Here is a 27,556-nt window from a genome sequence, read left to right on the forward strand (position 1 = left end):
ACCCAGGTATTTCTATTAATAATATTAAAATAGAGGAATAACATTTTTTAAGACCAGAAATGGGTATGGGGGAGCATTCACACATTTTTATAACCCAGAAATTCAAGTGATTATGGTGACTTTACAAATGCATTGTGTTGGAGAGCAATTGTAAGGTAGAAAAAGAATGATGAACTCTATAGGTAAAGGGTTTAACTGTATGTAACGATTTTTATGATGCTAAAGTTGATTTGGATTTTAGCTGTTGTTACTACTTAAATAGTTACTTAATTTACAGAGATCTCAAAAATTGGGTGAGCTGTCTAGTGTTTTATCCTTCCTTTTCAGACAGGGAGAAAGAAGAAGACAAGTGTCTTGTCCAAGGCTTCCAGCAAGGTGAGGCAATAAAAGGATTCACTGTCACAGTGACCAACTTGCCAGGTCATTATTTGACATACTGAGGGAAGGAGGAACCAAGGTTCATTTTTTCCCATCATTTGCATGTTGTGACCCCTGAACTGAGGGTAAGTAGCCACTGAGCTAGAAGCTACTTGGGTATTATCCAGTAGTGAGCTCTGTTTACTCCATGTGTCACTGACATGAGTAAAATGGAATATAAAGTAACCTATTATTTAAAAATTGCAGTAACTGTTCTTTGAAGGAACTCAGGAATGTAGTTATTAAAGAGATTAAAATGTAGATGAAAAGAATGTGTATTATCTATCCAAGGAACATTCCCTATAGTAGTAGGATTTAACAAGGATCATCTTTATACCCTACCTTACATCAGAGGCCAGAAAAATCACTCTATGTTACAAGCAAAGCTTCTCATCCCCCCCCACTCCCCACCAACCCTGGCCCCTAGTCTGAGAAGCCATATGGGAGTAGGATAAGGAAGCTGAGCTCTCTGAAGCCAGTTTTCAGCTGGTTCTGTTGGCCTGGCAGGTATAGTCATTTTGCCCTATGGGTGTGGAGCGTACACCGGGGGTGCGGGGGGCAGGGAGAGAGAGAAGAGTCACCTCAGACTCTGTGGCTGCTGGGAGATCCAGAGCCTGGACACTAGAACTTGTACTTCTTTGAAATTTTTAAGAGGAAAAGTCAGGGACTTCCCTGGTGTCACAGTGGTTAAGAATCTACCTGCCAATGCAGGAGACATGAGTTTGATCCCTGGTCCGGGAAGATCCCACATGCTGCGGAGCAGCTGAGCCCGTGCACCACAACTACTGAGCCCATGCTCTAGAGCCCGTGTGCTGCAACTGCTGAAGCCCACGCAACTAGAGTCTGTGCTCCGCAACGGGAAGGCCACTGCAATGAGAAGCCCGTGCACTGCAACGAAGAGTCGCCCTTGCTCACTGCAACTAGAGAAAGCCCATGCACAGCAATGAAGACCCGACGCAGCCAAAAGTAAATAAATAAATTAAAATTTTTTTTAAAAAGAGGAAAAAGCAAAGCCTTTTTTTTTTTTTTTTTTTTTTTTTGTGATATGCGGGCCTCTCACTGTTGTGGCCTCTCCCGTTGCGAAGCACAGGCTCCGGACGCGCAGGCTCAGCGGCCATGGCTCACGGGCCCACCCGCTCCACGGCATGTGGGATCTTCCCGGACCGGGGCACGAACCTGTGTCCCCTGCATCGGCAGGCGGATTCTTAACCACTGCGCCACCAGGGAAGCCCAAAGCCATGTGTTTTTATAAACTTTTCCCCATATTATAGATTTGGGAGCTTTTATACATTTTATTACCAAAGATTTCTAGCTCAGTGCTTCAAATTTTTCTACATGAATTTTTAAACATGAAAAAGTGTAGACATATTTTAAAATAGAGTAAATAGGGTATTCAACCCTTAGGTACTGATCACCCAGATTTAACAGTTACCAAGGTCTTGCCAGTTACATCATGTAATCTCCCATTTCCTTTTTCTTTGCTAAAGTGTTTAAAAGCAAATCCCAGATAGCATGTCATTTTGCCCCTACATCCTCCAGTAAACATCTCTAGAAAATATGGTCATTTTCTTATAGAAACCAGAATGCCATTATCACACCAAACAAAATAAACTATGATTTCTTGGTATCACCTAATACCAAATCAAATTGTTCTGAAGGTCAAGAATGTCTTTGGACAGTAATTTTGTTCTAATCAGCGATCCACCTGAAGTCCACCTATCACATCCGGTTGTTGTGTCTCTTTAAGCTTTCAATCTAGAGCGAGCAAGCCTCCTGCCCTCAATTCCCTCTTTCTCTCCATATCATTGACTTACTGTAAAAACCGAGTCCTGTAGAATATTCCACCTTCTGGATTTGTTTGTTTGCTCCCTTGTGGTGTCACTTAAATTTTTTCACTGTACCTTGAATGGAAACCTTTCCCCCTATTTTGAACGTAAGTCTGAGAGGCTTAGAAACGATTAACCTGTACTGTGTATGGCACAGTGGAGAGAGCAGGGTACAGCTAATAATTGCAGTTGTCAGGACCTGAGAATGTAGCTACTAATTAGCATCTATGTGAGGATTTGACATAAGGTCCATGTTAAGGGGTGTCGTATCTGCTGGAACTCATGAACTTCAGAGAATCAAAGATCCCATATCAGAAGTCTGTGGTAATACTCCTTGAGGTAAATTCCAACAGAATGAATCCCCACACTTGCTCTAAGTAACTTACATTTCAACTTAAAAGAGATGTTGCCAAAGTTGGAGGCCCCAACTTTTCTTCTGTTCCAAATCTTTGTGATGACAGTGGTTTCTCTGATGTGGCAAGCTTTGGTTTCCCTCCATTTTCCTTTTAAATGATCGCTGGAGTAGAGGGGGTTTAAATAGATATGACCTATGACCCTTTGCATGACCTCCCTAGATAATACATCAGGGCAGCACGTTTGACAGTGTCCTTTTCTAAAATGAAGTTAGTGAAAGTTCTGAAAATTGTGGTTACTCTCTGACGTTGATAGAATTTAGGAAGTCTTTAGATAAATAGAATAAGAATCATTCTTTATGTTTTTGCTTGAGACAAAAAGCAGCAGCATGTATGTTGCATATGGACACACACCTGCCCTTCGGCAGTGTGCTGAGGTATTGGACTACTAGTGTTAATGTGGAGCAGTCTGTATGCGTTCTAATCCAGAGTTTAAAAAATATACTAGTTGAGCTCTATAACTTTCAGTTTTGTAAAATTTCTGCAAAACAGCAAGAGCTGTAATAGGGTTTGGATATAATATGTGAGCTTTGTGCTTCAATTCTAGTTACATGTAACTAGGAATGACTCTTGGTCAGAAGACTTGAGTCTCCAAGCTGCCGTGCCTACTGACTGTGTGCGGCGGCTAAGGTGGTGATGCCCAAGTCAGGGAGAGTGTGAGTTGCTGCTAAAAGGGCAGAAGAGGTGGCCCTTTAGCTTCTCATCCAGGGTGCCTGTCCCGCCCACCTATCCACGAGAAGATTCGGGTGATTTCAGTAGGCCTGGATAAGCTGGTTATCTCTGAGTCCACTCATCAGCCGGAGTTCAGTCCCAGACTAGATTTCATCATCAGTGACTTCAGAAAACACATTCAGGGGCTTCCCTGGTGGGGCAGTGGTTAAGAATCTGCCTGCCAATGCAGGGCACATGGGTTCGAGCCCCCGTCTGGGAAGATCCCACATGCCGCGGAGCAACTAAGCCCGTGTGCCACAACTACTGAGCCTGTGCTCTAGAGCCTGCGAGCCACAACTACTGAGCCTACGGACCACAACTACTGAAGCCTGCACACCTAGAGCCCGTGCTCTGCAACAAGAGAAGCCACCGCAATGAGAAGCCTGCGCATTGCAACGAAGAGTAGGCCCCGCTTGCCACAACTAGAGAAAGCCCGTTTGCATCAACGAAGACCCAACACAGCCAAAAATAAATAAATAAATAAAAAGAAAACACATTCAGCTGTGGTTGGCTATGCTGATATTGTACACCAAGAACAGCTGGTCTCTTCTTGACTGCTTCCAGCTAGCCATCTTTCCTCACCCCTCCAAGCGTCGTGAAAGAATTTTTTACATTCTTAATCTTTTCTTCATTTCTTCCCAAAAGTGTCCTTTGGAGCTTAAGGAGTGGAAGCATAGTAGTGTATCCTTGGGATTCCTGGAAATAGAATCCCACTAGGCTCAGCTACTTGAGAGAGCATAAGGATCCCTGAGGTATATTCACATAGCACAGATTTACCGAGGGCCTCCTATATGGCCCGGCGGGATTAGGCACACTGATGAGTTGGGGCGGGTGGAAACAGAGATGGAGAACTGATTCAGGCTCTCTCTGAGCAGCTGCTCCAGGAGGCCACCATCAGGGTGTGGGCAGGAGCCCAGAAGGCGTCAGGGGGCATATGACCAAAGGAGGCAGTAGGAGGAGCTTGATCCCTGAGGGAGAGAATATAGAATAAGACAGTGAGGCCAAGGTTTGAAGCCTGGGGACATTAATCAAAGTGTTTATTTCTTTTTTTTTTGCGGTACGCGGGCCTCTCACTGCCGTGGCCTCTCCCGTTGCGGAGCACAGGCTCCGGACGCACAGGCTCAGCGGCCATGCCTCATGGGCCCAGCCGCTCCGCGGCATGTGGGATCTTCCCGGACCGGGACACGAAGTCGTGTCCCCTGCATCGGCAGGCGGACTCTCAACCACTGCGCCACCAGGGAAGCCCCAAAGTGTTTCTTAAAGCTTTGCTGTTGATGATTTTAAGTGGAGAGATTGGTAAGTTATTTCTCAGTTCAGTATACCGCTTGCCTACAAGAGTATTTTTCTATGTGAGATGGTCGTGTACACTTGTTTCAGGACGCCTGGGGCAGTGGAGGTGGTGACGTGGTCACCTCCTTATTTTATGGCCCAAGGAATTAAGGTTCCAGGAATTTGACCAATTTGGCCAACTAAACATTTAATTCAACACAGGGCTACCCAGAATCCTGTCTTGATTTGCCTTGGAAGCCAAAGGGGCTAGGAGAAGGAGAACGAGAGAATATATTAATCCCAAGAATTGAACAGAGCAAAAATCCCTATTGCTCTTGTACCTAAAACATCTCTACCCCAAGGCTCGTCCCTTACACTCTCTTTGGGTGGTTCATATGTGCACATTCTGTGTCCCCAATTAGCCAGTGCTGGGCGTGGAAAACTGCACCTCCTGTTTCTTGGGTTCTAGCCCCAAAGCCATCAAAATCTTTCCTTGTCCTCCCAGGTGTCTCCAGTGCTGTGCCCCGGCTGTGTGCTCTTGCTCTTAGAAGCCCAGAGAATTTTGCTTTCCCCTCTTCTATGACCCTTAACCTATTCTAACACATTATTAAGGGCCTCTGTCTGTCAGTTGGGGGCACTTCCTGAAGGAGGGGTTTTTGTCTGGCCTCTCTCAGCTTTAGCCTGGAGCATCACAGTTGCAGGGTGCTCGTGACTCTTTTGCTGAACAGAGGTGCTCGGTCTCCTTGGGAAGAGAGGATCTGTGGGTGGACCAATGGGGAGCTCTCCCTTCCAGGGGCCTGCCAGCTAGTAATATACCGGAATGTCCAAGAGTGACTTCATAAAGCAACGATGCCCTCTGTGGACACTCATCTGAGGCCTCTTGGAATCTAGATGCTGAGGAGATTCCTAAGCAGAGATTTTCTGTTGGATGTGTAAAAGCACGGAATAAAAATTGAAAATTTGGAAAATGTCTCAACACTTTTATCACCAGAACCACACAAGAGTCATTTCTGGCTCACTGTTAGAGAATGTGTCGCTGCTGTTCTGTGAGACGTTATGGAAATTTCAGTAAATACTCTTTATTTCTCTTGCTTGTTAAGAAGTGTGCAAATGGCAGTGTTGGGTCTCATAGCCTCTTCCCACAGGCACTCATCCACTTCCCACACTGAGGGGCTCGTCCTGGATAATCTGATTTCTCCAACTGGTGAGGCTGGTGAAGTCTCAGCCAAACAGTTGTTTCCTCGGCTTTTGTATCACAATTGGCTGGTTAATCAAACATTCAGTCACACTCTTATTTGACTGTAGACTGAATGACTAGTTTGACTCCATTTTGTCCTTTTTTATTTGCTACTATGTTAGATAATTTGAAGCCTTCTTTTGGGTAATAGACCTGATTTCAAATCAGATAATGAAAATTATATATTTATATATATATTTTTAATAGGTTATAAAAGTATATAAATCTATATTTTTTTACTGTATGAGACTGGGTTCATTTGTACCATATAATGGGGAAAAAGTAATACATACTGTCTGAGAAAAATTGGAAAGCACAGATAAATATAAATAAACAGGAAAAAGAATTACCTATAACCTCACTATCCGTAGGCAGACACTATCAACATTTTGGCATACTTGATGCCGAATTTTTTTCTACCTATTTTGCACAGTTGAGATAATTTTGAGTAGAGAATTTTTATCTTGCTTTGTTTCTGTTTTGCTATCCAGTGGCTCATAAACATTTTTCTAAATCAGGAAAAATGCATAGACATGTTGTAGCGTCTGTATAATATTCCATGAAATAGATATACCATGATTTACTTAACCTGTCTTATTTTGGTTAGACTTTAAAATTGTTTCCAAATTCTCACAGCAAATATTGCTGGGATAGACATGTTTGGCTAAAGTCACTGTTTGCATTTCAGATTGTATTCTCTTGGGGTAGATTCCTTGGGTCTGAGAGTACAAACAGAACTAAGGCTTTTCAGAAAAGTTGGTCAATTTACATTCCCCCGGCAGTTTATGAGACTGCTCCGTCGCACTACCCTCTTGCCAGCACTAAATGTTATCACATTTAAGCCTTTGCTAATTTTATAAGCAAAATTACTGGTTTTACTTAATTTGTACCTCCCCGATTAGTAGTGCTACTGAACATTTTGGAGGGAACTTCATGCCATTGTATTTCTTTAATGAGTTGACTGTGTGTTTGCCCATTTTTTCTTAGGGTGGTCAGTTTTTTATAACTGATTTGTAAGCACTTGTATGACTGATTATTTGATTAGCAGTTTTCCCTACTAGACTGACAATATTAGTTTTTCTTACCTGTATCCCAAGTGCCTACTGTATTGCCTGGCATGTAGTAGTCATTCAATAAAAACTTCTTGAATGAATAAATGAGTGAGTTGAACAGTAGTCACTTAATAAAAATTTGTTGAACGAGTAAATGAAGATGGTGCTTTGTTTTGCTTGAGGCGAAGTGGTAACCATTCTTTTTCACACGTCCAGAGAGGAGTAACTGAGTAACTGAGTGGGGACAGACCCACCCAGTAGTCGTCATACATATTTCGGTGGTTATTTAGTCAGCATTGCATTGCAGTTTTAAAGTATATGTAGATTTATATTCACAGAAGGGGGAAAGCAGACCCTAGTCCCTAAAAAAAGTGTGCATTGTGCATTACCTTACAACAGAGCTATAAGATAATCATACCTCTTATTCAAATTTTTGACAGGAGGAAAGATACTCAGTGTCAGGCATTTGTGAAGAGAGTCATAATGAGTCGTCTCTTTAAGATAATTATGATTAGCACCATCTCAACGAATGCCTTTTTTATGGTCTTGTGGACTGATTATAAAACAAGATACAACTTGTTCAGACTTTTTGAGGTAAGCAGACAAAATGGGTCCGTTTTCTTCTGTTTTACCTGTTTTATTTCTGAAAATGTTACAAGATTTTTAAGGTGTTTTGTTCAAGAATTTTTTCTGTAGAAAGATTCTAAGGACTATTAAAATATACTCTAATATCTGGGAAGATGGTGGCAGCAGTAGTAGCAGTGACATGGTTTTTTAATCTCCCTGAATCCCCTCTTAAAAAAAACAGAGCAGGGCTTCCCTGGTGGCGCAGTGGTTGAGAGTCCGCCTGCCAATGCAGGGGACACGGATTCATGCCCAGATCCGGGAGGATCCCACATGCCACAGAGCGGCTGGGCCGGTGAGCCATGGCCGCTGAGCCTGCACGTCCGGAGCCTGTGCTCCGCAACGGGAGAGGCCTGTGAGAGGCCTGCGCACCGCAAAAAACAAACAAAAACAAAAAAACAAACAAAAAAACCCCCAGAGCAACTAGGTAGCAAAACCAAAAGCCCATGGACAGGATTTATATCAAAACTAGTTAACAAGAGATCCTTACCAAGAGCCACACTGCATAGTATTAGCATCTGTAGGAGAGGAAGCAGAGGGAAGTCAGTAAGTATTCACTGGAAAGTATGATGGGCTGATGTGAGAACAGCAGTTGATACTAGGAAGGGTGTTACCTAATCAAATACTGGGATAGCACAAGAGATTCCCGAAATTTATGAAGGGGCTAGAACAGTCCAGACCCTATAAACTTTTAAAACTGACCCTCCACAGCTCCTTTCAAGGACAGTGTGCCACACTTAGGAGAAGTATTGGCAATGGAATGAAAATTGAACAGGTTAGAGACCCAAAGATGAAAGAAGAGAGGTTCAGATAAAATTGGAAGAGGGGAACAGCACCAGGAAACCTTAAAATTATTATAAGAAAAAGAGAGTAAAGTGGAAAATAATATCATTGTAGATAATGAAAGCCCACCACAAAGACATGTTCACAAAACAGATAAAAACTGTACTGTATTATTTCAGAACAAGGTAAATGTTTAAGAAATTGATGTAAGATAGGAAAGAAAAGAGTGAGGTGACAAAACTCAGGAAAGAATTAGAAATAAAAGAAACTCATTTCAAAAATGAAGACTGAATTAGACTAAGAACAATTAGATACAGCAGATAATAGCTTAAGAGAAATATAAGATTAAGTGGGGGAAATGCTTAAAAATCAGTAAGAAATGAAGAGATAAGGATTCAAGAGAAAATGATGAAAATTGAAGTTTGGGGAAAAATGATCCAACGTAAGGATAATAGGAGTCCCTGAATTTGAAACAGAAACAGAAACAAAGTAAAGGAACAGAATAAACACTAAAATCTAGGGACTTCCCTGGTGGTCCAGTGGTAAAGAATCCACCTTCCAATGCAGGGGACGTGGGTTTGATCCCTGGTCAGGGAACTAAGATCCCACATGCCACAGCACAACTAAGCCTGCGCACCACAACTACTGAGCTCGTGCACCTCAACAGGAGAGCCTGCATGCCGCAAACTACAGAACCCATGCGCCCTGGAGCCCGCATGCCACAACTGGAGAGAAGCCCGCATGTTGCAACTAAGACCAACATAGCCAAAAAAAAAAAAAAAAATTTAAATCTAAGAAAAGTTACCTGAAATAAAAGAATTGAAACTATATTTTGAAAGTTGCATATTGAGAATATGGACTTATACAACAAACACCAGAACATATTCTAATAAAATTATTGGACTTTAAAGGAAAGAGGTGTGGAGGAAATTGTAAGCATCTAGGCAAAGTGGCTTATAAGGAAAAGAAAATTAATTATTATCAGACTTTGCTGTAGTAATGCTTTATGCTAAAAGAAAATGGAGTAAAACATTTAAGATACTTCAGGAAAGAAAATGTGAACCAAGAATTCTAGATCCAGCAAAACTGACTTTCAAGTATAAAGGACATAGACAAACTGTCATCAACATTAAAAAACTTCACTAATATTGTTCCCATGAGCCCTTCCTTACGAATCTAGTAAAGAATAAGTTTCAGCCAACCAAAATGACTAAAGAAGTATCAACATCAGGACTGGCAATGGACATTAAAAAATATGATTGTTTATAGAACTAATCATAATTATGGGTGAACGAGGAGATAATGTAGCACCTAATGAATGTATCCTCTGACAGTGAAGATATAGTATTGATGAAAAATAGTTAAGAATGGGGAGAGTCAATGCAAAAAAAAATTTTAACCATTTTTGGAAATCTGCTTTGTGGTGATGCTATTAGTATTATTATTCTGAGACTGTTGTGTGTGTAACACAAGGATAAAGCAGATGGGTAATTATGGGACAGTTTAATTCTGTTATCCTCTGTGTTCTTGAGAACCAGGTTACTCATGGAAGAAAGGAGATATGGATGTAATATAGATAAAGTTAAGTGAAAGCCCTGTAGTTCTGCACTTAAATTGGAAGTATCAATATAAACTACTAAAGTATTTTACCTTTATCCATTGAAAAGCCTAGAACAATGACCAACTTAACGATTATGCATCCTTAGTGCCCATAATGTGATTGTTTTTAAAATTAATTAATTAATTTTTGGCTGCGTTGGGTCTTCATTGCTGCGTGCAGGCTTTCTGTAGTTGTGTCGAGCGGGGGCTACTCTTCTTTGAGGTATGCAGGCTTCTCATTGCGGTGGTTTCTCTTACTGCAGAGCACGGGCTCTAGGCACGTGGGCTTCAGTAGTTGTGGAGCATGGGCTCGGTAGTGGCGCACAGGCTTAGTTGCTCCATGGCATGTGGGATCTTTCCAGACCAGGGATTGAACTTGTGTCCCCTGCATTGGCAGGTGGATTCTTAACCACTGCACCACCACGGAAGTCCCATAATGTGATGTTGAAATACCATTTCTCACTAAAAGAAACTAGGGATTCTTAGAGAAATGGCTGATTGCAGGTCTAGGGTAGAAAATATACCAGATGAGCTAGGAATATCTTGTACACATAGCAAGGACGCTATCAAAGATTACTGGGGTCATATCAAAAGGACTCAGGGGACAACTTGAAGAGGCTCCTACTGGCCAAAGATGGGACACTTTGAGCTCAATAAGGATAATAATTACAGTGGATTTTGAAATTCATCAAATAATCTGTAAGCTTATAATTATACTAAAAAAGCTAACAGGTCACTTTTGGATGGTGACAAGGACCTAATACTTTATCTCAAAAACTGTTAAATTAAGGGAAAAAAATCAAGTATTACTGACCTGTCTTATATGAACTGTATTACTGAGTAACCACATAGTAGGTAAGGGGAAACATGTCTTTACAGAAATATCCTAGTTAATAAAAAGAAATGATAGAATATCACAATTTTTCAACCCCCAATGAATTGTAGGACTTAGGCATTTTGACCATTAGTGACTGCTTCCCTCATAAAAAGAGACAACCAGACATTATATGCCTCTTATGAAAGAACAGAACGTATAATCTTTTTTTTTGAAATTTATTTTATTTTTGGCTGTGTTGGGTCTTCATTGGTGCACACAGGCTTTCTCTAGTTGCAGTGAGCAGGGGCTACTCTTCGTTGTGGTGCATGGGCTTCTCATCGCGGTGGCTTCTCTTGTTGCGGAGCACAGGCTCTAGGCATGCAGGCTTCAATTGTTGCAGCACGTGGGCTCAGTAGAGTGGCCCGCGGGCTCTAGAGTGCAGGCTCAATAGTTGTGGCGCATGGGCTTAGTTACTCTGCAGGATGTATGATCTTCCCAGACCAGGGCTCAAACCCATGTCCCCTGCATTGGCAGGCGGATTCTTAACCACTGTGCCACCAGGGAAGTCCCAGAATCTATAATCTTGCCAAAAAGATCAAACCTGAATCTGATCAAGGCTTTTCATCCAGCTGCCTATTTTCAGGAAATAGAGGACAGAGGAACATGAGTGTGCAGTCAGCACGATCCAGACTGGGAAATTCTGCAAGTCAAGAAAAGTTTCTATTGATAGCTTTTTTTCTTGTGTAAAGACCATACATTCTTGCTTCTCTGCATGTCTCATGATTTCTTTTTTGGGGGGTTGAAAATTGGACATTTAAAATCATATAAGATTGGAAACTCTGGAAACCAGATAATCCCCCCTCCCTAGGGTTTTATTGTTGTTGCCATTCCTTTTTTTTTTTTTTTTTAAGGTGACTTGAACTAATTCGATAAAGTGTATATTCTTTGTCATGTGTGGCCACCAAAGTCTCTGCTCAGTTAACTTAATGGTCTGCTAATGATTGAACAGAGTATTCCTTAAATGCCTGGAACAAATAAGTCTCCCAGCCTTTGCCAAAGCATGTATTTAATGCTCAGCAGTTTATAAGTCTGCCTTAGCCTTCATTCGCTGCTTGCAAAGATCTTAAGATTAGTTAGAGGTGACAGATCAGGGCCTTCTCAGTACTTTCCTGGTACCTTCATCGGGATCCCTAAGAGTCTTAATAACTTCTCAGTTTTATAGTTAGCCAGGGGCTTTCATACATGTTATTTTCAGTGATCTCAACAGCCACCCTGGAAAGTGTGTATTAATAACACTATTTTACAAATGTTGTAAGGAAGCCCATCTGTTGGACTTAGGATTTCAAAAAAAACCAAACCAAACAAACAAACCCCAAATCTAAAGAACTAAAGGAAAGTATGAGAGCAGTGTCTCACCAAATAGAGAATATGAGTAAAGAGAAATTATTAAAAAGAGCCATACAGAAATCCTGTGGTTGAAAAGTACAATAATTGAAATGAAGAATTCATGAGAGGACTTCAACAGCAGATTTGAGCTAGTGGAAGAAAGAATTCAAGAACAGAAAGATAGGTCAACTGAGATTTCCAGCGTGAGGAACAGAAAGTAAAATGAATAAATAAAAATGAGCAGAGACCCATGAAACACCATCAAACATACAAACATGCATGCAATAGGTGTCACAGAAAGAGAGGAGAGAAAGGGTAGAAAGAATATGTGAAGAAATAATGGCCAAAAACTCCCCAAGTTTTATGAAAAACATTAATCTGCACATGCAAGAAGATCAACAAACTCCTAGTAGGATAAACTCAGAGATCCACCTAGACACACTATAAACAATTTGTTGAAAGACAAAGACAAAGGGAGAATTTGAGACCATCAATAGAGAAGTGATTCATTACATAAAAAGGATCCTCAATAAAAGGAATAGCTGATTTCTCATCTGAAACCACGGGGCCAGAAGGCAAGGGATGTCATATTCAAAGTGCTGAAAGAAAGACTGTCAAACAAGAATTCAATACCTAGAAAAAACTGTCCTTCAAAAATGGAGAAGAAAAAAAGAAAAATGGAGAGGAGTGATGTCAGTGAAAATGCAGAGTAGGTAGCTCCAAGAGGCCATCTGTCCACAGAAACACCTAAAAAGGGGGCAAAATTGTCAGAACTCTGGCAAATAGCCAAAGGTTTATAGTAACAGAGTGAACACTGAATCAAGAAAGGGGCAACTTAAAAAAGGTAGGAAAACTTTGTAGCATTTTTACTTGTCTTTGGCCCACACCGCTCCTCAGCATGGTGATGGTTCTGAAGATGGCAGTCTGTGTTCCCCATGTGGGACCCTAGTCCCTGGGTCCAGAAACAACAGAGCAGGTTTTGTTTTTAAAGAATTGTTTGTCTGTTTTGACCTATCTGAGGGCTGCCTGAAGGACTGATCCAAAGCTATTTTCTTTGTTTTGGATAATCTGGAACTTTCTCAGGACAGAAAGGTGGCTATGCAGAAGGCATTTCTCAAAACCACTGAAAGACAAATGAATGACCCACTGCCACCTGGAGCAAAAAAATAACACTCGAGGCAAACAATAGATATGCTGAAAGCCTGAGAGGAAAATCCAGGGAGAGAGATTCTTTGGAAAAAGAGGACATTGAAAAACTCCCATGTATGCCATACATTCATAGGACAAGACACATGCTTAGGAAATAACTGAGAACATCCCAAGCTTTCACTGTGACTGATCTTTAGGCTCAGCACAAGCCCAAAGTGAATGCTAATGTACAGTTGTAAGTGGCCTGGCTCAGCATTGAAGGAGTTCTTCAACACAGAGCCCATCTGCAAGGACTAGGAGAGTTTTTCTTCTCCCTCCCTTCCTCTCTCCTTTTCTCTTCCTTCCTTCTTTCCTTCCTTACTTTCTTTCTCTCTTTCTTCTTTCTCCTTCCCTACCTTCCCTCTTTTTGCCTGAGGCATTTAAGAAAATCTCTGTTTACTAGCTGACCAGAAACTACAGAGGAAGAGACTTCAGAGACCATGCATTACAAAGAATACAGTCTTTACAAAAATAGTTTAGACAAGTCACTAAACAAACAGCTACTACCCACAAAAAGCAACAAAAACAAACCCTGAGGAGAGGGAAGAATTTGATTTCCAGAGTTACCACATTGTACAATTTAAAATGTCCAGTTTTCAAAAAAAATATTATGAAGCATGCAAAGCAACAAGAAAGAGTGGCTTTTACACAGGAGAAATGAACAGAAACTGTCCCTGAGGAACCACAGACATTGGAATTACTAGACAGAGACTTAAAGTCAACTATGTAAAATATGCTCGGAGACCTAAAGGAAACCACAGGCAAAGAGCTAAAGGTAACCAGGAGAACAGTGTTTCAGGAAATAGAATATGTCAGTAAATAGAAATTATAAAAAGGAATGAAACAAATTCTGGAGCTGAAAATATAATAATTAAAAAATTCACTAGAGGGTTCAAGAGCAGATTTGAGCAGCCAGAAGAAATAATCAGTGAAATAATCAGTGAACTTGAAGACAAATCACTTGGACTTATTCATCCTGAGGAGCAGAAAGAAAAAAGAATGATGAAAATGAACAGAGTCTAAGAAACTTGAGGGGTGCCATCAAGCATATCAACATACACATTCCAGAAGGAGGAGAGAGAGAAAGAGGAATAATGAATATTTGATAAAATAATGGCCCCAAACCTTGCAAATTTGATAAAGAATATATACATCCAAGAAGCTCAGTGAATTCCAAGAAGGAGAAACAAAGAGATCCACACTGAGACAGATTATAATCAAGCTGTCAAAAGTCAAAGACAGAATCCTGAAAGCAGCAAGAGAGAAGCAACTTGTTACATACAAGGAATCCTCCATAAGATTAACAGCTGATTTCTCCTCAGAAACTATGAGGACAGTGGTAGTGAAATGACATATTTAAAGTACTGAAAGAAAAATATTGTCAACCAAGAATTCTATATCCAGCAAAACTATCCTTCAAAAAATGATGAAGAAATTAAGATATTTCCAGATAAGCAAAAGCTGAGGGAGTTTGCTTCTGGTAGACATGTGCTACAAGAAATGCTAAAGATAGTCCTTTAGATGGAAATGAAACTAGATAGTAATTTAAGCCCTATGACAAAATAAAGAATACTGATAAATGTAACTACATAGGTGAATATAAAATCCAGTATTGTATTTTGGGTTTGTAACTCCTTTCTTTGTCTGTATGGTTTAAAATATGAATGCATAAAACAATAATTATATAGTTAATGAGCACTCAGTGTATTCAGATGTATTTTGTGACAACAGAAACATGAAGAGGAGGATGGAGCTGTGTAGGAACAGAATTGTTAATATATTATTGAAGCTAAGGTTGTATTAGTTAAAAATGGATTGTTGTACATTTAAGAGGTTGATTGTAATCTCAAGGATAACCACCAAGAAAATAACTTAAAAAATGCAGAAAAAGAAACGAGAAAAGAATCAAAATGGTACACTACAAAAAAAACCCCAAAACACCAAAGAAAGCAGTAATGGAGGAACTGAGGAACCAAAAAAATGTGACATATATTAAATAGCAAAATGGCAGAAGTAGTTTCTTCCTTATCAGTAATTACTTTAAATGTAAATGAATTAAACTGTCCAATTAAGACAGAATTGATTCTTAAAAAAATCCAAATATATGCTGTCTACAAGAGATTCACTTGAGATCCAGATACAAGTAGGTTGAAAGTGAAAAATGCAAGAAGGTATTCCATGCAAATAGAAACCAAAAGAGAGCTGGGTTGGGTATACTCACATCAGACAAAATAGACATTAAAGTAAAATGTTAGAAGAGACAAAGAAGGACATTATATATTGACAATAGGGTCAGTTCATCAATAAGATATAATAGTTTTTCTCAAGTACCTATGGAGCATTCTACAGGATAGACCATATGTTAGGCAACAAAAGAAATCTCAGTAAATTAAAAAATATTGAAATCATACAGAGTATTTTTTTCTGACAACTATGGAGTAAAACTAAAAATCAGCAACAGCAGGAAAACTGGAAAATTTCCAAATATATGGAAATCAAACAACACATTCTTAAATAACTAATAGGTCAAAGAAGAAATCACAAAGGAATTTAGAAAATACTTTAAGACAAATGAACATGAAAATACAACATAATGAAACTTATAGGTTGCAACAGAAGCAGTGCTCAGAGTGATATTTATACCTTAAGTGCCTGCATTAGAAAAGAAGAAAGATCTCAAATTAATAACCTAATTTTACACCTTAAGGAACTAGAAAAAGAGGAGCAAACTATACCCAAAACTAGCAGAAGAAAAGAAATGAAAAAGATTAGAGTGAGAAACAAAATAGAGAAATAATAGAGAAAAGTCAATAAAATAAAAATTCAGTTCTTTGAAAAGATCAACAAAATTCATAAGCCTTTAGCTAGATTGACTAAGAAAAAGAAGACTTAAATTACTAATAACAGAAATGAAAGTTGGGACATTACAAATGACCTTATAGAAAAGAAAAGTTTTATAGCAGAATACTATGAACACTTTGTACGCCAACAAATTAGATAACCTAGATGAAATGGACAAAATCCTGGAAACATACCAACTACCAAACTGACTCAAGAAGAAATAGAAAACAGACATACTGAAACAGACCTATAAATAAAGTGATAGAATCACTAATCAAAAAAACCTCCCAATAAAGCAATGCGCACAGGACCAGATGTCTTCACTAGTTAATTTTACCCTGCATTTAAAAAAGATTGAATGCCAATCCTTCTCAAACTCTTCCAAAAATAGAAAAGGAGGGAATATTTCTGAATTCATTCTGTGAGGCCAACATTACCTTGAGACCAAAGCCAAAGACATTGTAAGAAAACTAGAGACCAACATCCCTTATGAATATAGGTGCAATAATACTTGAGATACTTATGTCTGAACCCAGCAGCATGCTTAAAAAGATTATACACCATGACCAAGTGGGATTTATCCCAAGAATGCAAGGGTGGTTCAACATAGAAAACAATCAACGAATGTAATACATCAGTAGAATGAAGGAAACAATTGATATAGTTATCTCAGTAGATGCTGAAAAAGCATTTGGCAAAATCCAACACCCTTTCATGATTAAAAAACCAACCAAACAAACAATTTGAATTAGAAGGAAAATTTCTTGACTTGATAATGGGTAATTATGAAGAAATCCACAACTAATATCATACTCAGTGGTGAAAGACTGAAAATCTTTCCCCTAAGATCAGGAATAAGACAGATGCCTGCTTTCACCATTATTCAACATTGTACTTGAAGTTCTAGCCAGAGCATTTAGGCAAGAAAAAGAGCTAAAAGTTATCCAAACTGGAAAGGAAGAACCAAAATTATCTTTATTTGTAGATGACTTGATCTTATATATGGAAAATCCTAAAGAATACACACATATACAAACTCAACTATTTGAGCTATTAAATGAATTCACAGTTGCAGGATACAAGATTAACAACAAAAATTAGTTATATTTCTATACACTAATATGAACAATCTGAAAAGGAAGTTAAGAAAATTCCATTTATAATAGCATTCAGGGCTTCCCTGGTGGCGCAGTGGTTGAGAATCCGCCTGCTGATGCAGGGTACACGGGTTCGTGCCCCGGTCTGGGAAGATCCCACATGCCACGGAGCAGCTGGGCCCGTGAGCCATGGCCGCTGAGCCTGCACGTCCGGAGCCTGTGCTCCGCAATGGGAGAGGCCACAACAGGGAGAGGCCCGCATACCACACACACACAAAAAAAATAGCATTCAAAATAATAAAATACCTAGGAATAAATTTAGCCAAGGAGATGAGAGATGTGTATACTGAAAATTATACAACTTTGCTGAAAGAAATTAAATGAGACCTAAATAAATGGAAAGACATCCTATATTCATGGATTACAAAACTTGTTAAGAGGACTATCCAAAGTGATCTACAAATTCAATTCAATCCCTATCAAAATTTCAACAGCCTTTATAAAAAAGAAATTGAAAAGCACATCCTTAAATTCATATGAATGTGAATAGCCAAGACAACATTGAAAATGAAGAACAAAGTTGGAGGACTTGCACTTTCTGACTTCAAAACTTACTACAAAGATACAATAATGAAAAGAGTGTGGTACTCATATAAGGACAGACATAGACCTATGGAGTAGAATTGAGATTCTAGAAATAAATCCAAATATCTATGGCCAATTGACTTTTGACAAGGGTGCCAAGACTTTTCACGGGGAGAAAAATAATCTTTTCATCAAATGGTGGTAGGACAACTTGATATCCACATGCAAAAGAGTAAAGTTAGACCCCTGCCTCACACCATATATAAAAATTAACTTGGGACTTCCCTGGTGGTGCAGTGGTTAAGAATCTGCCTGCCAATGCAGGGGACACAGGTTCAATCCCTGGTCCAGGAAGATCCCACATGCCGTGGAGCAAGTAATCCCGTGCACCACAACTACAGAGCCTGCTCTCTAGAGCCCACAAGCCACAACTACTGAGCCCATGTGCCACATCTACTGAAGCCTGCACGCCTGGAGCTCGTGCTCTGCAACAAGAGAAGCCACTGCAATGAGAAGCCCTCACACTGCAACGAAGAGTAGCCCCCACTTGCCACAACTAGAGAAAGCCCACGTGCAGCAACGAAGACCCAACACAGCCATACCCACACAAAAATTAACTGAAAATGGATCAAAATCCAAAATATATAAGCTAGAAGAAACTCTTAGAAGAAAACATAGGGGTAAATCTTTTTTTTTTTTTTTTTTTTTTGCGGTACGCGGGCTTCTCACTGTTGTGGCCTCTCCTGTTGCGGAGCACAGGCTCTGGATGCGCAGGCTCAGCAGCCATGGCTCATGGGCCCAGCCGCTCCGCGGCATGTGTGATCTTCCCAGACTAGGGCACGAGCCCGTGTCCCCTGCATTGGCAGGTGAACTCTCAACCACTGCGCTACCAGGGAAGCCCAGGGGTAAATCTTTATGACCTTGGATTTGGCAATGGATTCTTAGATATGACATCAAAAACACAGGAAACAAAAGAAAAAATAGATAAATTGGACTTCATCAAAATTAAAAACATTTGTGAATCTAAGGATACAATCAAGAGAGTGAACATATGACCCACAGAATAGGAGAAAATATTTGCAAATTATATATCTGGTTAGGGATTAATATCTAGAACATATAAAGAGTTTCCACAACTCAACAACAAAAACCCAATTCAAAAACAGGCAAAGGACTTGAATAGGCATTTCTCCAAAGCAGATATACAAATGACCAGTAAGTGCATGGAAAGATGTTCATTAGAATGCAAAATGCAAATCAAAACCACAATGAGATACAACTTCACATCCATTAGGACAGCTAGTATAAAAACAAACAAAACCCCTCCCCCCATAAAATTGAAAATAACAGGTGTTGATGAGGATGTGGAGAAATTAGAACCCTTGTGCACCGCTGATTGGAATGTGAAATCATGCAGCCACTATAGAAAATATTTTGGTATTTCCTCAAAAAGTTAATCATAGAATTACCATATGATCCAGCAATTCCACTTCCAGTTGTATACCCCCAAAAATTAAAAATAGGGACTCATACAGATAGTTGCGTACCAATGTTCATAGCAGCGTTATTCTCAATAGCCAAAAGGTGGGAGCAACCCACGTATCCATCAACCAGTGAATGGATAAAGAAGATTTGGTATATTCATAAAATAGAATATTATTCAGCCCTAAAAGGAATGAAATTGTGATACATGCTACAATGGGGGTGAACCTTGAAAGCATCATGATGAGTGATAGATGAACCAGACACACGAAGGGCAAAAATTATATGGTTGCACTTACATGAAGTACCTAGAATAGGCAAATTCATACAGAAAGTAGAATAGAGTTTACTATGAGATGGCTAGAGAGGAGAATGGGAATTATTGTTTATTAGATACAGAGTCTGTGTTTAGGATAGTGAAGTAGTTCTTGGAGTGGATAGTGGGGATAATTGTGTAATAACGTGAATGTACTTAATACTACTGAATTAATTGTATACCTAAAAATGCTTTAAAATGATCGATTTCATGGTATGTATATTTTACCATAATCAAAACCTAAAGATAATAAATACTCAAAATGAACCCCGTCCCTACTGAATTCTACACTTTAAGATGATGAATTTTATGGTACATGAATTATATCTCAATTTTAAAAATTATTGAGCTGACCTGTTGGAAAAGAGCAACAGAATAAAATCCAAAGGGAGAAAAAGGAAGGAAAAGTAAAGAAAAAAAAAAAAAAGAAAGTAGAGAAAAGGAAATAGGTAAGAGCAAAAATTAATGAAATGGAAAACAAAGATTCAACACAAAGGGATCAACAAAGCCAAAAGTTAGATGTTAGAAAATAATTATAAAATAACTTTCTTGATGAGACAATCATGATAAGTTGTCAGTCAAGCCCTGAATCATGTTAGGGATTAAAAAGAGAAATTGCATTTACCACCATTTACAATAGATGTCAGAAATCTAATAATTTTATGGCAATAAATTTGAAAACCTAGCTGAAATAAGATAATTTTCCAGAAAAAAATTACAAAACTCTCAATAAAAAAGGAAATACTTGAAAAAATATGTGTATATATATGTCCTTTAGTGTTTATAAAGCATTGGATTAGTAGTGAAAATTTTCCATCTCCTAAGAAAAAAAAAAGTAACTTGAACCAGATGGTTTTACGTTCATGGAAGATATAATTCCAAACATATAAAGCGCTTTTAGTGATTAGATAAATGAGCATATCTGTCCCACCCACAGACAGTTCATTTCTTTTTTTTTTTTAGTGTATATTACAAAGTCACTTCAATATAATAATTTTATTTTCATCTATGTCCATTATCTTATTTTTAACATATTTGAGTATAACTGTTTTACAATAGTGTGTTAGTTTCTCCTTTACAACAAAGTGAATCAGTTATACATATACATATGTTTCCATATCTCTTCCCTCTTGTGTCACCCTCCCTCCCACCCTCCCTATCCCACCCCTCTAGGTGGTCACAAAGCACAGAGGTGATCTCCCTGTGCTATGAGGCAGCTTCTTACTAGCTATCTAATTTACATTTGGTGGTGTGTATATGTCCCTGCCACTCTCTCACTTCGTCACAGCCCACCCTTCCCCCTCTGCATATCCTCAAGTCCATGCTCTAGTAGGTCTGTGTTTTATTCCCGTCGTACCACTAATCTCTTCATGACATTTTTTTTTTCTTAGATTCCATATATATGTGTTAGCATATGGTATTTGTTTTTGTCCTTCTGACTTACTTCACTCTGTATGACAGACTCCAGGTCTATCCACCTCATTACAAATAACTCAGTTTCATTTCTTTTTATGGCTGAGTAATATTCCATTGTATATATGTGCCACATCTTCTTTATCCATTCATCTGTTGATGGACACTTAGGTTGCTTCCATATCCTGGCTATCGTAAATAGAGCTGCAATAAACATTTTGGTACATGACTCTTTTTGAATTATGGTTTTCTCAGGGTATATGCCTAGTAGTGGGATTGTGGGGTTGTATGGTAGTTCTATTTGTAGTTTTTTAAGGAACCTCCATACTGTTTTCCATAGTGGCTGTATCAATTTACATTCCCATCAGCAGTGCAAGAGGGTTCCCTTTTCTCCACACCCTCTCCAGCATTTATTGTTTCTAGAGTTTTTGATGATGGCCATTCTGACCAGTGTGAGATGATATCTCATTGTAGTTTTGATTTGCATTTCTCTAATGATTAATGATATAATTCCAAACATATTAAACGCTTTTAGTGATTAGATAAATGAGCATATCTGCCCCACCCACAGGCAGTTCATTTCGTTAAGCCAGTACTGTTGGCCCTGTGTATCGTGGTTTCCAAATCCGTGGATTCAACCAAACAGGGATCAAAAGTATTCTAAGAAAAAAATTTACAGAAAATTTCAAAAAGTAAAATTTGAATTTGCCGCTTGCCTGACAAATATTTACATAGAATTTACATTGTATTTACCACTATTTAGATAGCATTTATGTTGTATTAGTATTAGATTACCATATGTAATCTAGATCGTTTCTTGGCCTTTTGGCTAAGGTCAAGTATAGTACTATAAGTAATTTAGAGATGATTTAAAGTACATGGGGAGGATGTGCATAGGTTATATACAAATACTATGCCTTTTTTATAAGGGATTTGAGCATCCTTGGATTTTGGTATCCATGGGGGGGGGGGTCCTGGAACCAATCCCCTGGGAATACCAAGGGACAACTGTATATCCGTCATGCCAAAACAAAACTAGACAATGACCATATGAAAAAGGAAAATTACACCCAGTATCATGAGCTTGGACATAAAAATCCCAAACAGAATATTAGGAAACTGAATTTTACAAAATATATGAAGAAGGTAATATAGCATTGCCAAGTTGGGGTTTTCCAGGAATGTGAATGTATTAACCAGCTTAAAATATTAAAGGAGTAAAAAAATCCCCAATAAAGTCACTTTTTTTTTTTGTGGTACGCGGGCCTCACTGTTGTGGCCGCTCCCGTTGCGGAGCACAGGCTCCGGATGCGCAGGCTCAGCGGCCATGGCTCACGGGCCCAGCCACTCCGCGGCATGTGGGATCTTCCCAGACCGGGGCACGAACCCGTGTCCCCTGCATTGGCAGGCAGACTCTCAACCACTGCGCCACCAGGGAAGCCCGTAATAAAGTCACTTTAAGAGATGTAGAAAAAAGTTTATCATGAAAAAAATTTAACAAACTAGGAGTAGAAAGGATTTGTTTTAAGTGATTAAATAAGAGTACCTATGAAAAACCTACATCAAAATTCACACTCAGTGGTGAAACTGTAACAGTATTCCCTTTAAAGGTGTAGGCCAGTTATTATTGACAAGATTTGTATTAGCGTCTTAGCCAATGTATAATACAAGGAAAAGGAATAAAAAAATTAAGGATTAGAAAGAAAGTTTTAAAAGACTGTCATTATTCACAGGTGTTATGATTTCTGTATAGAAATCCCAAAAGAATCTGGAAGAATTATTAATTAATAAAGTTAATACAATTAATAAAGTTAATAAATAATTAATAAAGTCCAGCAAACTTGGTGGATATATGATTAATAAATAAAATATATGTAATATGTCAGCAACAAAAATGATAGTACTTCTAATAAAATATAAAAAGTACTTAGAGGCAAAGCTAATAAAATTTTGTGTGATTTTTAAGGAGGAAAAAAATCTATAAAGGTCATTAAAGAAGACAAAGAAATGGAAGGGTATATCATATCATGCATAGAAAGACTTAGTTTCTTCAAGATTCAATCTTCCCTAATTAAGCTATTATATCAATGAAATTCCAATAAGAAGTCTGGCAGTATTTTTTTACGGGTCGCCAAAAGCTGATGCTAAAATTTAGATAAAAGAATGAAATATAAAAAACCAAGATAGTTTTGAAAGTGAAAAGGGGAGAAGTCTTGACTTACCAGGTAATAAGACTTCCTATAATGCTGCAGTAATTAAAGCAGGGTGATGATGCGTGGATAGACGATAGACCAATGGAACAGGATAGAGTGCTCAGAAACAGACCTGACTTGTATGAAAACCTGGCCCCTGTCAGATGGCACTGCAAAGGAGTGGTGGAAGATAAATTCTTCATTAAACAGTACATGTGGAGAGAAAAAACACAACTGGATCTCTGCCTTCCAGCATATACAGCTGAAGACCTAACTTGAAAAGTGAAACTTTAAAATTTTTAGAAGAAAATATAGATTTATATGATCTCAGGAGGGAAAGGTATCTTAAGGTATGAAATACATAAGCCATGGAGAAAAAGTTTGGTTAATTTGATTCCATTGAAACTTTAAGTCACTGTAGGAGATGCTATTTGAAACACATATAACAGGTGAAGGATTAGGATTCAAAGTATGTGATATATTGTCTTCCAAATCAATAAGAAAAAGACAAAACAATCTAGCAGAAAGTTTGGCAACAGATTAGGAACAGGCAATTTACAATTTAAGCATATAAAAAGATGCCCAACTTCATTAATAATTAGAGAAATGACAAAATGAAAAATAAGATACCATTTCATATTCATCAGATTGACAAAAATTAAGAAGTCCAACAGTAGGAAGTATTGGTAACGATGTTAAAAAAAAATAAAGCATTGTTCAGAAGTAAGTCAGAAAGAGTAAAACAAATATCGTATAATATCACTTACATGTGGAATCTAGAAAAATGGTACAAATGAACTTATTTGCAAAGCAGAAATAGAGACACAGATGTAGAGAACAAACTTATGGATACCAAGGTGGGGAGGGAGGGGTGGGATGAACTGGGAGATTGGGATAGACATATATATATACTACTATGTATAAAATAGATAACTAATGAGAATCTACTGTATAGCACAGGGAACTCTACTCAATGCTCTGTGGTGACCTAAATGGAAGGAAATCTAAAAAAGAGGGGATATATGTATACGTATAACTGATTCACTTTGCTGTACAGCAGAAACTAACATAACATTGTGAAACAACTATACTCCAATAGAAATAAAAAAAAAGGAGCATCGTTGATATTAAAGTAACTTAGTACAATAGCTTCAGAAAACAATTTGGCAATAGCCAGTGAAGCTGAAGATGCTCATATTCTATAATCAGGTAATTCCACTCCTAGGTATGTAACAGAGAAAAACTACACACGTGTACAGTAAAACATGGGGCTACGAATTGGTTGGGAGTATTGTAAGGGCAGGGGGTTATTTCTATGGAGGTGTTATTTGCAGGTTTCAGAGAGAAATGAAAGGAGTTCAACTACAGCTGGCAATCTGCAGGGTTAGTGGGGCAGCTGTGTCTGCTGCTGCAAGGGGAAGGTAACGTGGGCATCATGGCCACGTAGGCACCCAGCGATTAGACCCAGTACTCCTGTGATGATTTTGGAGTGGTTTCTTCTCTCAACAAGGATAACGACTGAGGTGATCAGGTAGAGGATGACCACTATGTAGGTTTGGAAGAAATCACTCCAAGGCCAGTTGATAGCCTATATCTCGGTGTGCAGGTAACACACATAGATGATAAAGAATATAGCTATAGCAGCAAAGATCATCTCAATCAGCAATCAAGGCAGATCAGAATCACCAGACACAATAGAATCTTAGCAAACAGGAGAGTTCCCTTTTGGGTGCTCCAGAAGTTGGTGCTGGCGGCCCAGCAGCTGGGAGCCCAAGGGGTGCTCAGAATCTGCTGTGGCAGGGGCTGGGGTCCCTAGAGGCATGGAGGATCTGCTCATGGGTTCGAGGATGCTGCACACCCAGCCATCTTGCCCACGATCTGGCTGGGAAGAGGGCCCAGGGGCAAAGGACCTTAAGTCCTCTTTTTATTTTAATTAATTAATTAATTAATTAATTAATTTTTTTGCGGTACGCAGGCCTCTCACTGTTGTGGTCTCTCCCGTTGCGGAGCACAGGCTCCGGATGCTCAGGCTCAGCGGCCATGGCTCACGGGCCCAGCCGCTCTGCGGCATGTGGGATCCTCCCAGACCGGGGCATGAACCCGTGTCCCCTGCATCGGCAGGTGGACTCTCAACAACTGCGCCACCGGGGAAGCCCTAAGTCCTCTTTTTAAATGGCCCTGCAACCTGACTCAAACTTTTTGTACTTTTATACTCTTTGTAGTAGTAAAAAATTACAAAGAAGCTAAATATCACTCAATGGATAACTGGATAAAGAAATTATAGTATTTTCACAAGTAATTGCCTAATAGTGGTGAAACACTAAACTAGGTTTACATATATCAACATGGATGAATCTTATAATTTTAAATGAAAAAATAATCGCCCAAAGAATACTGTAATGTATATGCAATTTATGTAGTGTATAAAAAATGCAAAACCATACTATGTACTTTTAGGGATACATATGTGGTAAAAGTATAAAATACACGAGCAAGACATAGTCCAGATTTAAAATAGGATTACTTTTGTGGGAAGGGAAGGGGATCTGATCAATGTGAGGCTCTGCCTGTAATGGTAATATTTTATTTCTTAAGCTGGGTGGTAGTATATGGTTGTTCATTATATTATTCTTTATACCTTTTTGTGTATATTAAATGTTTCATTGTAGTTAACAAACATAAAAGTGTATCTAGATGGTTGCCATGTGGAGACCACAAATATAAGTATACAGGACAAATAACACTACCAGCTGCCCTAATGTTTTCCAAATGGACAGTTGTGGCTTGAGTTACAATTTCCAGTGACAGCATCTGACATATTTAAAAGGTGGTGTATCTCAAAAACTTTTCTATTTCCCTCTAGAAATAAAAATAGAAACCCTCTCTAGCCCCCCTTCACCTCACCCCAAACTCATCTCAGTTAAAGGTATCGGCGTTTACCCATTTGCTCTGTATGAAGCACTAGAGTCTTCCTTGCCTTCTCTCTACCCTGTGCATCCCTGAGTCCATCAGCAAGTCCTGTCATCACTGCCCACAAAATACTTCTGGAATCTGTCCTCTTCTCTTCAGCTCCACACTGTCCCCCACTCCAATACAATCTAACCTCATCTCTTGCCTGGATGATGATTCTTCTACTATCTATCACTTCCTCCCTAACTTGCCTCCCAGTTGCTTCTTCCTGCCAGTTCCCCCACGGTCTCTTTTCCATGGAGATCTCTTAAAAATGTAAATCAGTTCACATCACTCCCTTGCTCAAACTCCTCCAAGGCTGAGGTTAATGTTCACAGCCCTCACCAGGCCTACAAGGCCCTCCCTACATGGCCCACCCCTCCAACTGCATCTCCTGCTCTGCTCACCCCTTTCTGTTCTGCCACGCTGGCTTTGCTGTTCCTTTCTCCCCTTAGGGCCCTTGTACTCGCCACTGGGAAGTAGTCTCCCAGTTTTTATTATGGCTCCATCCCTGGCTTTAGCAGGGCCTCCACTCAGCACCTTTTCTAAAGTAGCTGCCATGCCTGCCCCTCCCCACCCTGGCCAGCCCCTCTCTCCCCTTTGGCTGTTTCACTTTCCTTCCTGTCTGATGTTATGTATGTATTTGTCTAAACATTCATTTCCGTCTCCCCTACTAGACTGTCAGCTTCCTGGGCGTGCTGTGGTGATCTATCCTGCAGACCCTCATTCTCATAGCCATCGGCGTTGGGCAGATGCAACACCCCAAGAGCTTCTTGGAAGCCAAGAAGCTGGTGTAGCTGTCCCAGGCTTCCCAGGCCATCCTTCCTCCCTGGCTGGGGAAGCAAGGGCCTCCTGGACTAATTTCTCTCTGGCAGGAGGCCTGGTCCCCAGCCGTGGGTGTCTGCAGGGGAGAGGGGCCACAGCGCAAGCTGAGGGCAGCAGCTTGGCTGGCTAAGACTGAACAGGTGGCAGGGTAAATGCCTGCCCCCTCCCCTGGGCCCTTTGCAGTAATCTGGTGAAGCCACTGGGAGCCCTACTGACACCTCAGAATCGCAGTGTTACTGATCAGGGTTGTGAGCCTGTTGTCTGGGGGGACTGGGGGGAGGGGAACGGGTGGGCAAGCCAGTCTCCCTTCTGTCTTCCTTTCCTAACTTGGGATTTTGACCAGGTTGGGGCGTGATTCCCTGCCACCCAGGAAACCTCACTATTCCCTCCTTGGGCCTAGACCCAGCCTGCTGATCCTGGGTGTGTGTGTCAGTTGAGGGTGGGGTAGAGGGAGTTGCAGTGTGTGCCCTGAGGTTGACCCCGGGTTCTTCACATGGTTGTTCTTTTGGGGACTAGAGAAACTGGGGTTAGGCC

The 27,556-nt window shown here is 39.7% G+C and overlaps 1 protein-coding gene across 1 annotated transcript in view; it reads left to right on the forward strand.

The window, feature by feature from the left end:
• The first annotated feature begins 333 nt into the window (after nt 1-333).
• Nucleotides 334-27,556, forward strand: part of CATSPER3 (cation channel sperm associated 3) — a 44,016-nt gene continuing 16,793 nt past the window's right edge. Inside the window, exons 1-2 of the mRNA XM_059059935.2 lie at nt 334-375; nt 7,366-7,519. Of these exons, the coding sequence (XP_058915918.1) occupies nt 7,409-7,519 (111 nt within the window). The 5' untranslated portion in view covers nt 334-375; nt 7,366-7,408. The remainder of the gene's footprint in view (nt 376-7,365; nt 7,520-27,556) is intronic.

Source organism: Kogia breviceps, chromosome 4, assembly GCF_026419965.1.
Source record: "Kogia breviceps isolate mKogBre1 chromosome 4, mKogBre1 haplotype 1, whole genome shotgun sequence".
In the NCBI taxonomy this organism is placed as follows: Eukaryota; Metazoa; Chordata; class Mammalia; order Artiodactyla; family Physeteridae; genus Kogia; species Kogia breviceps.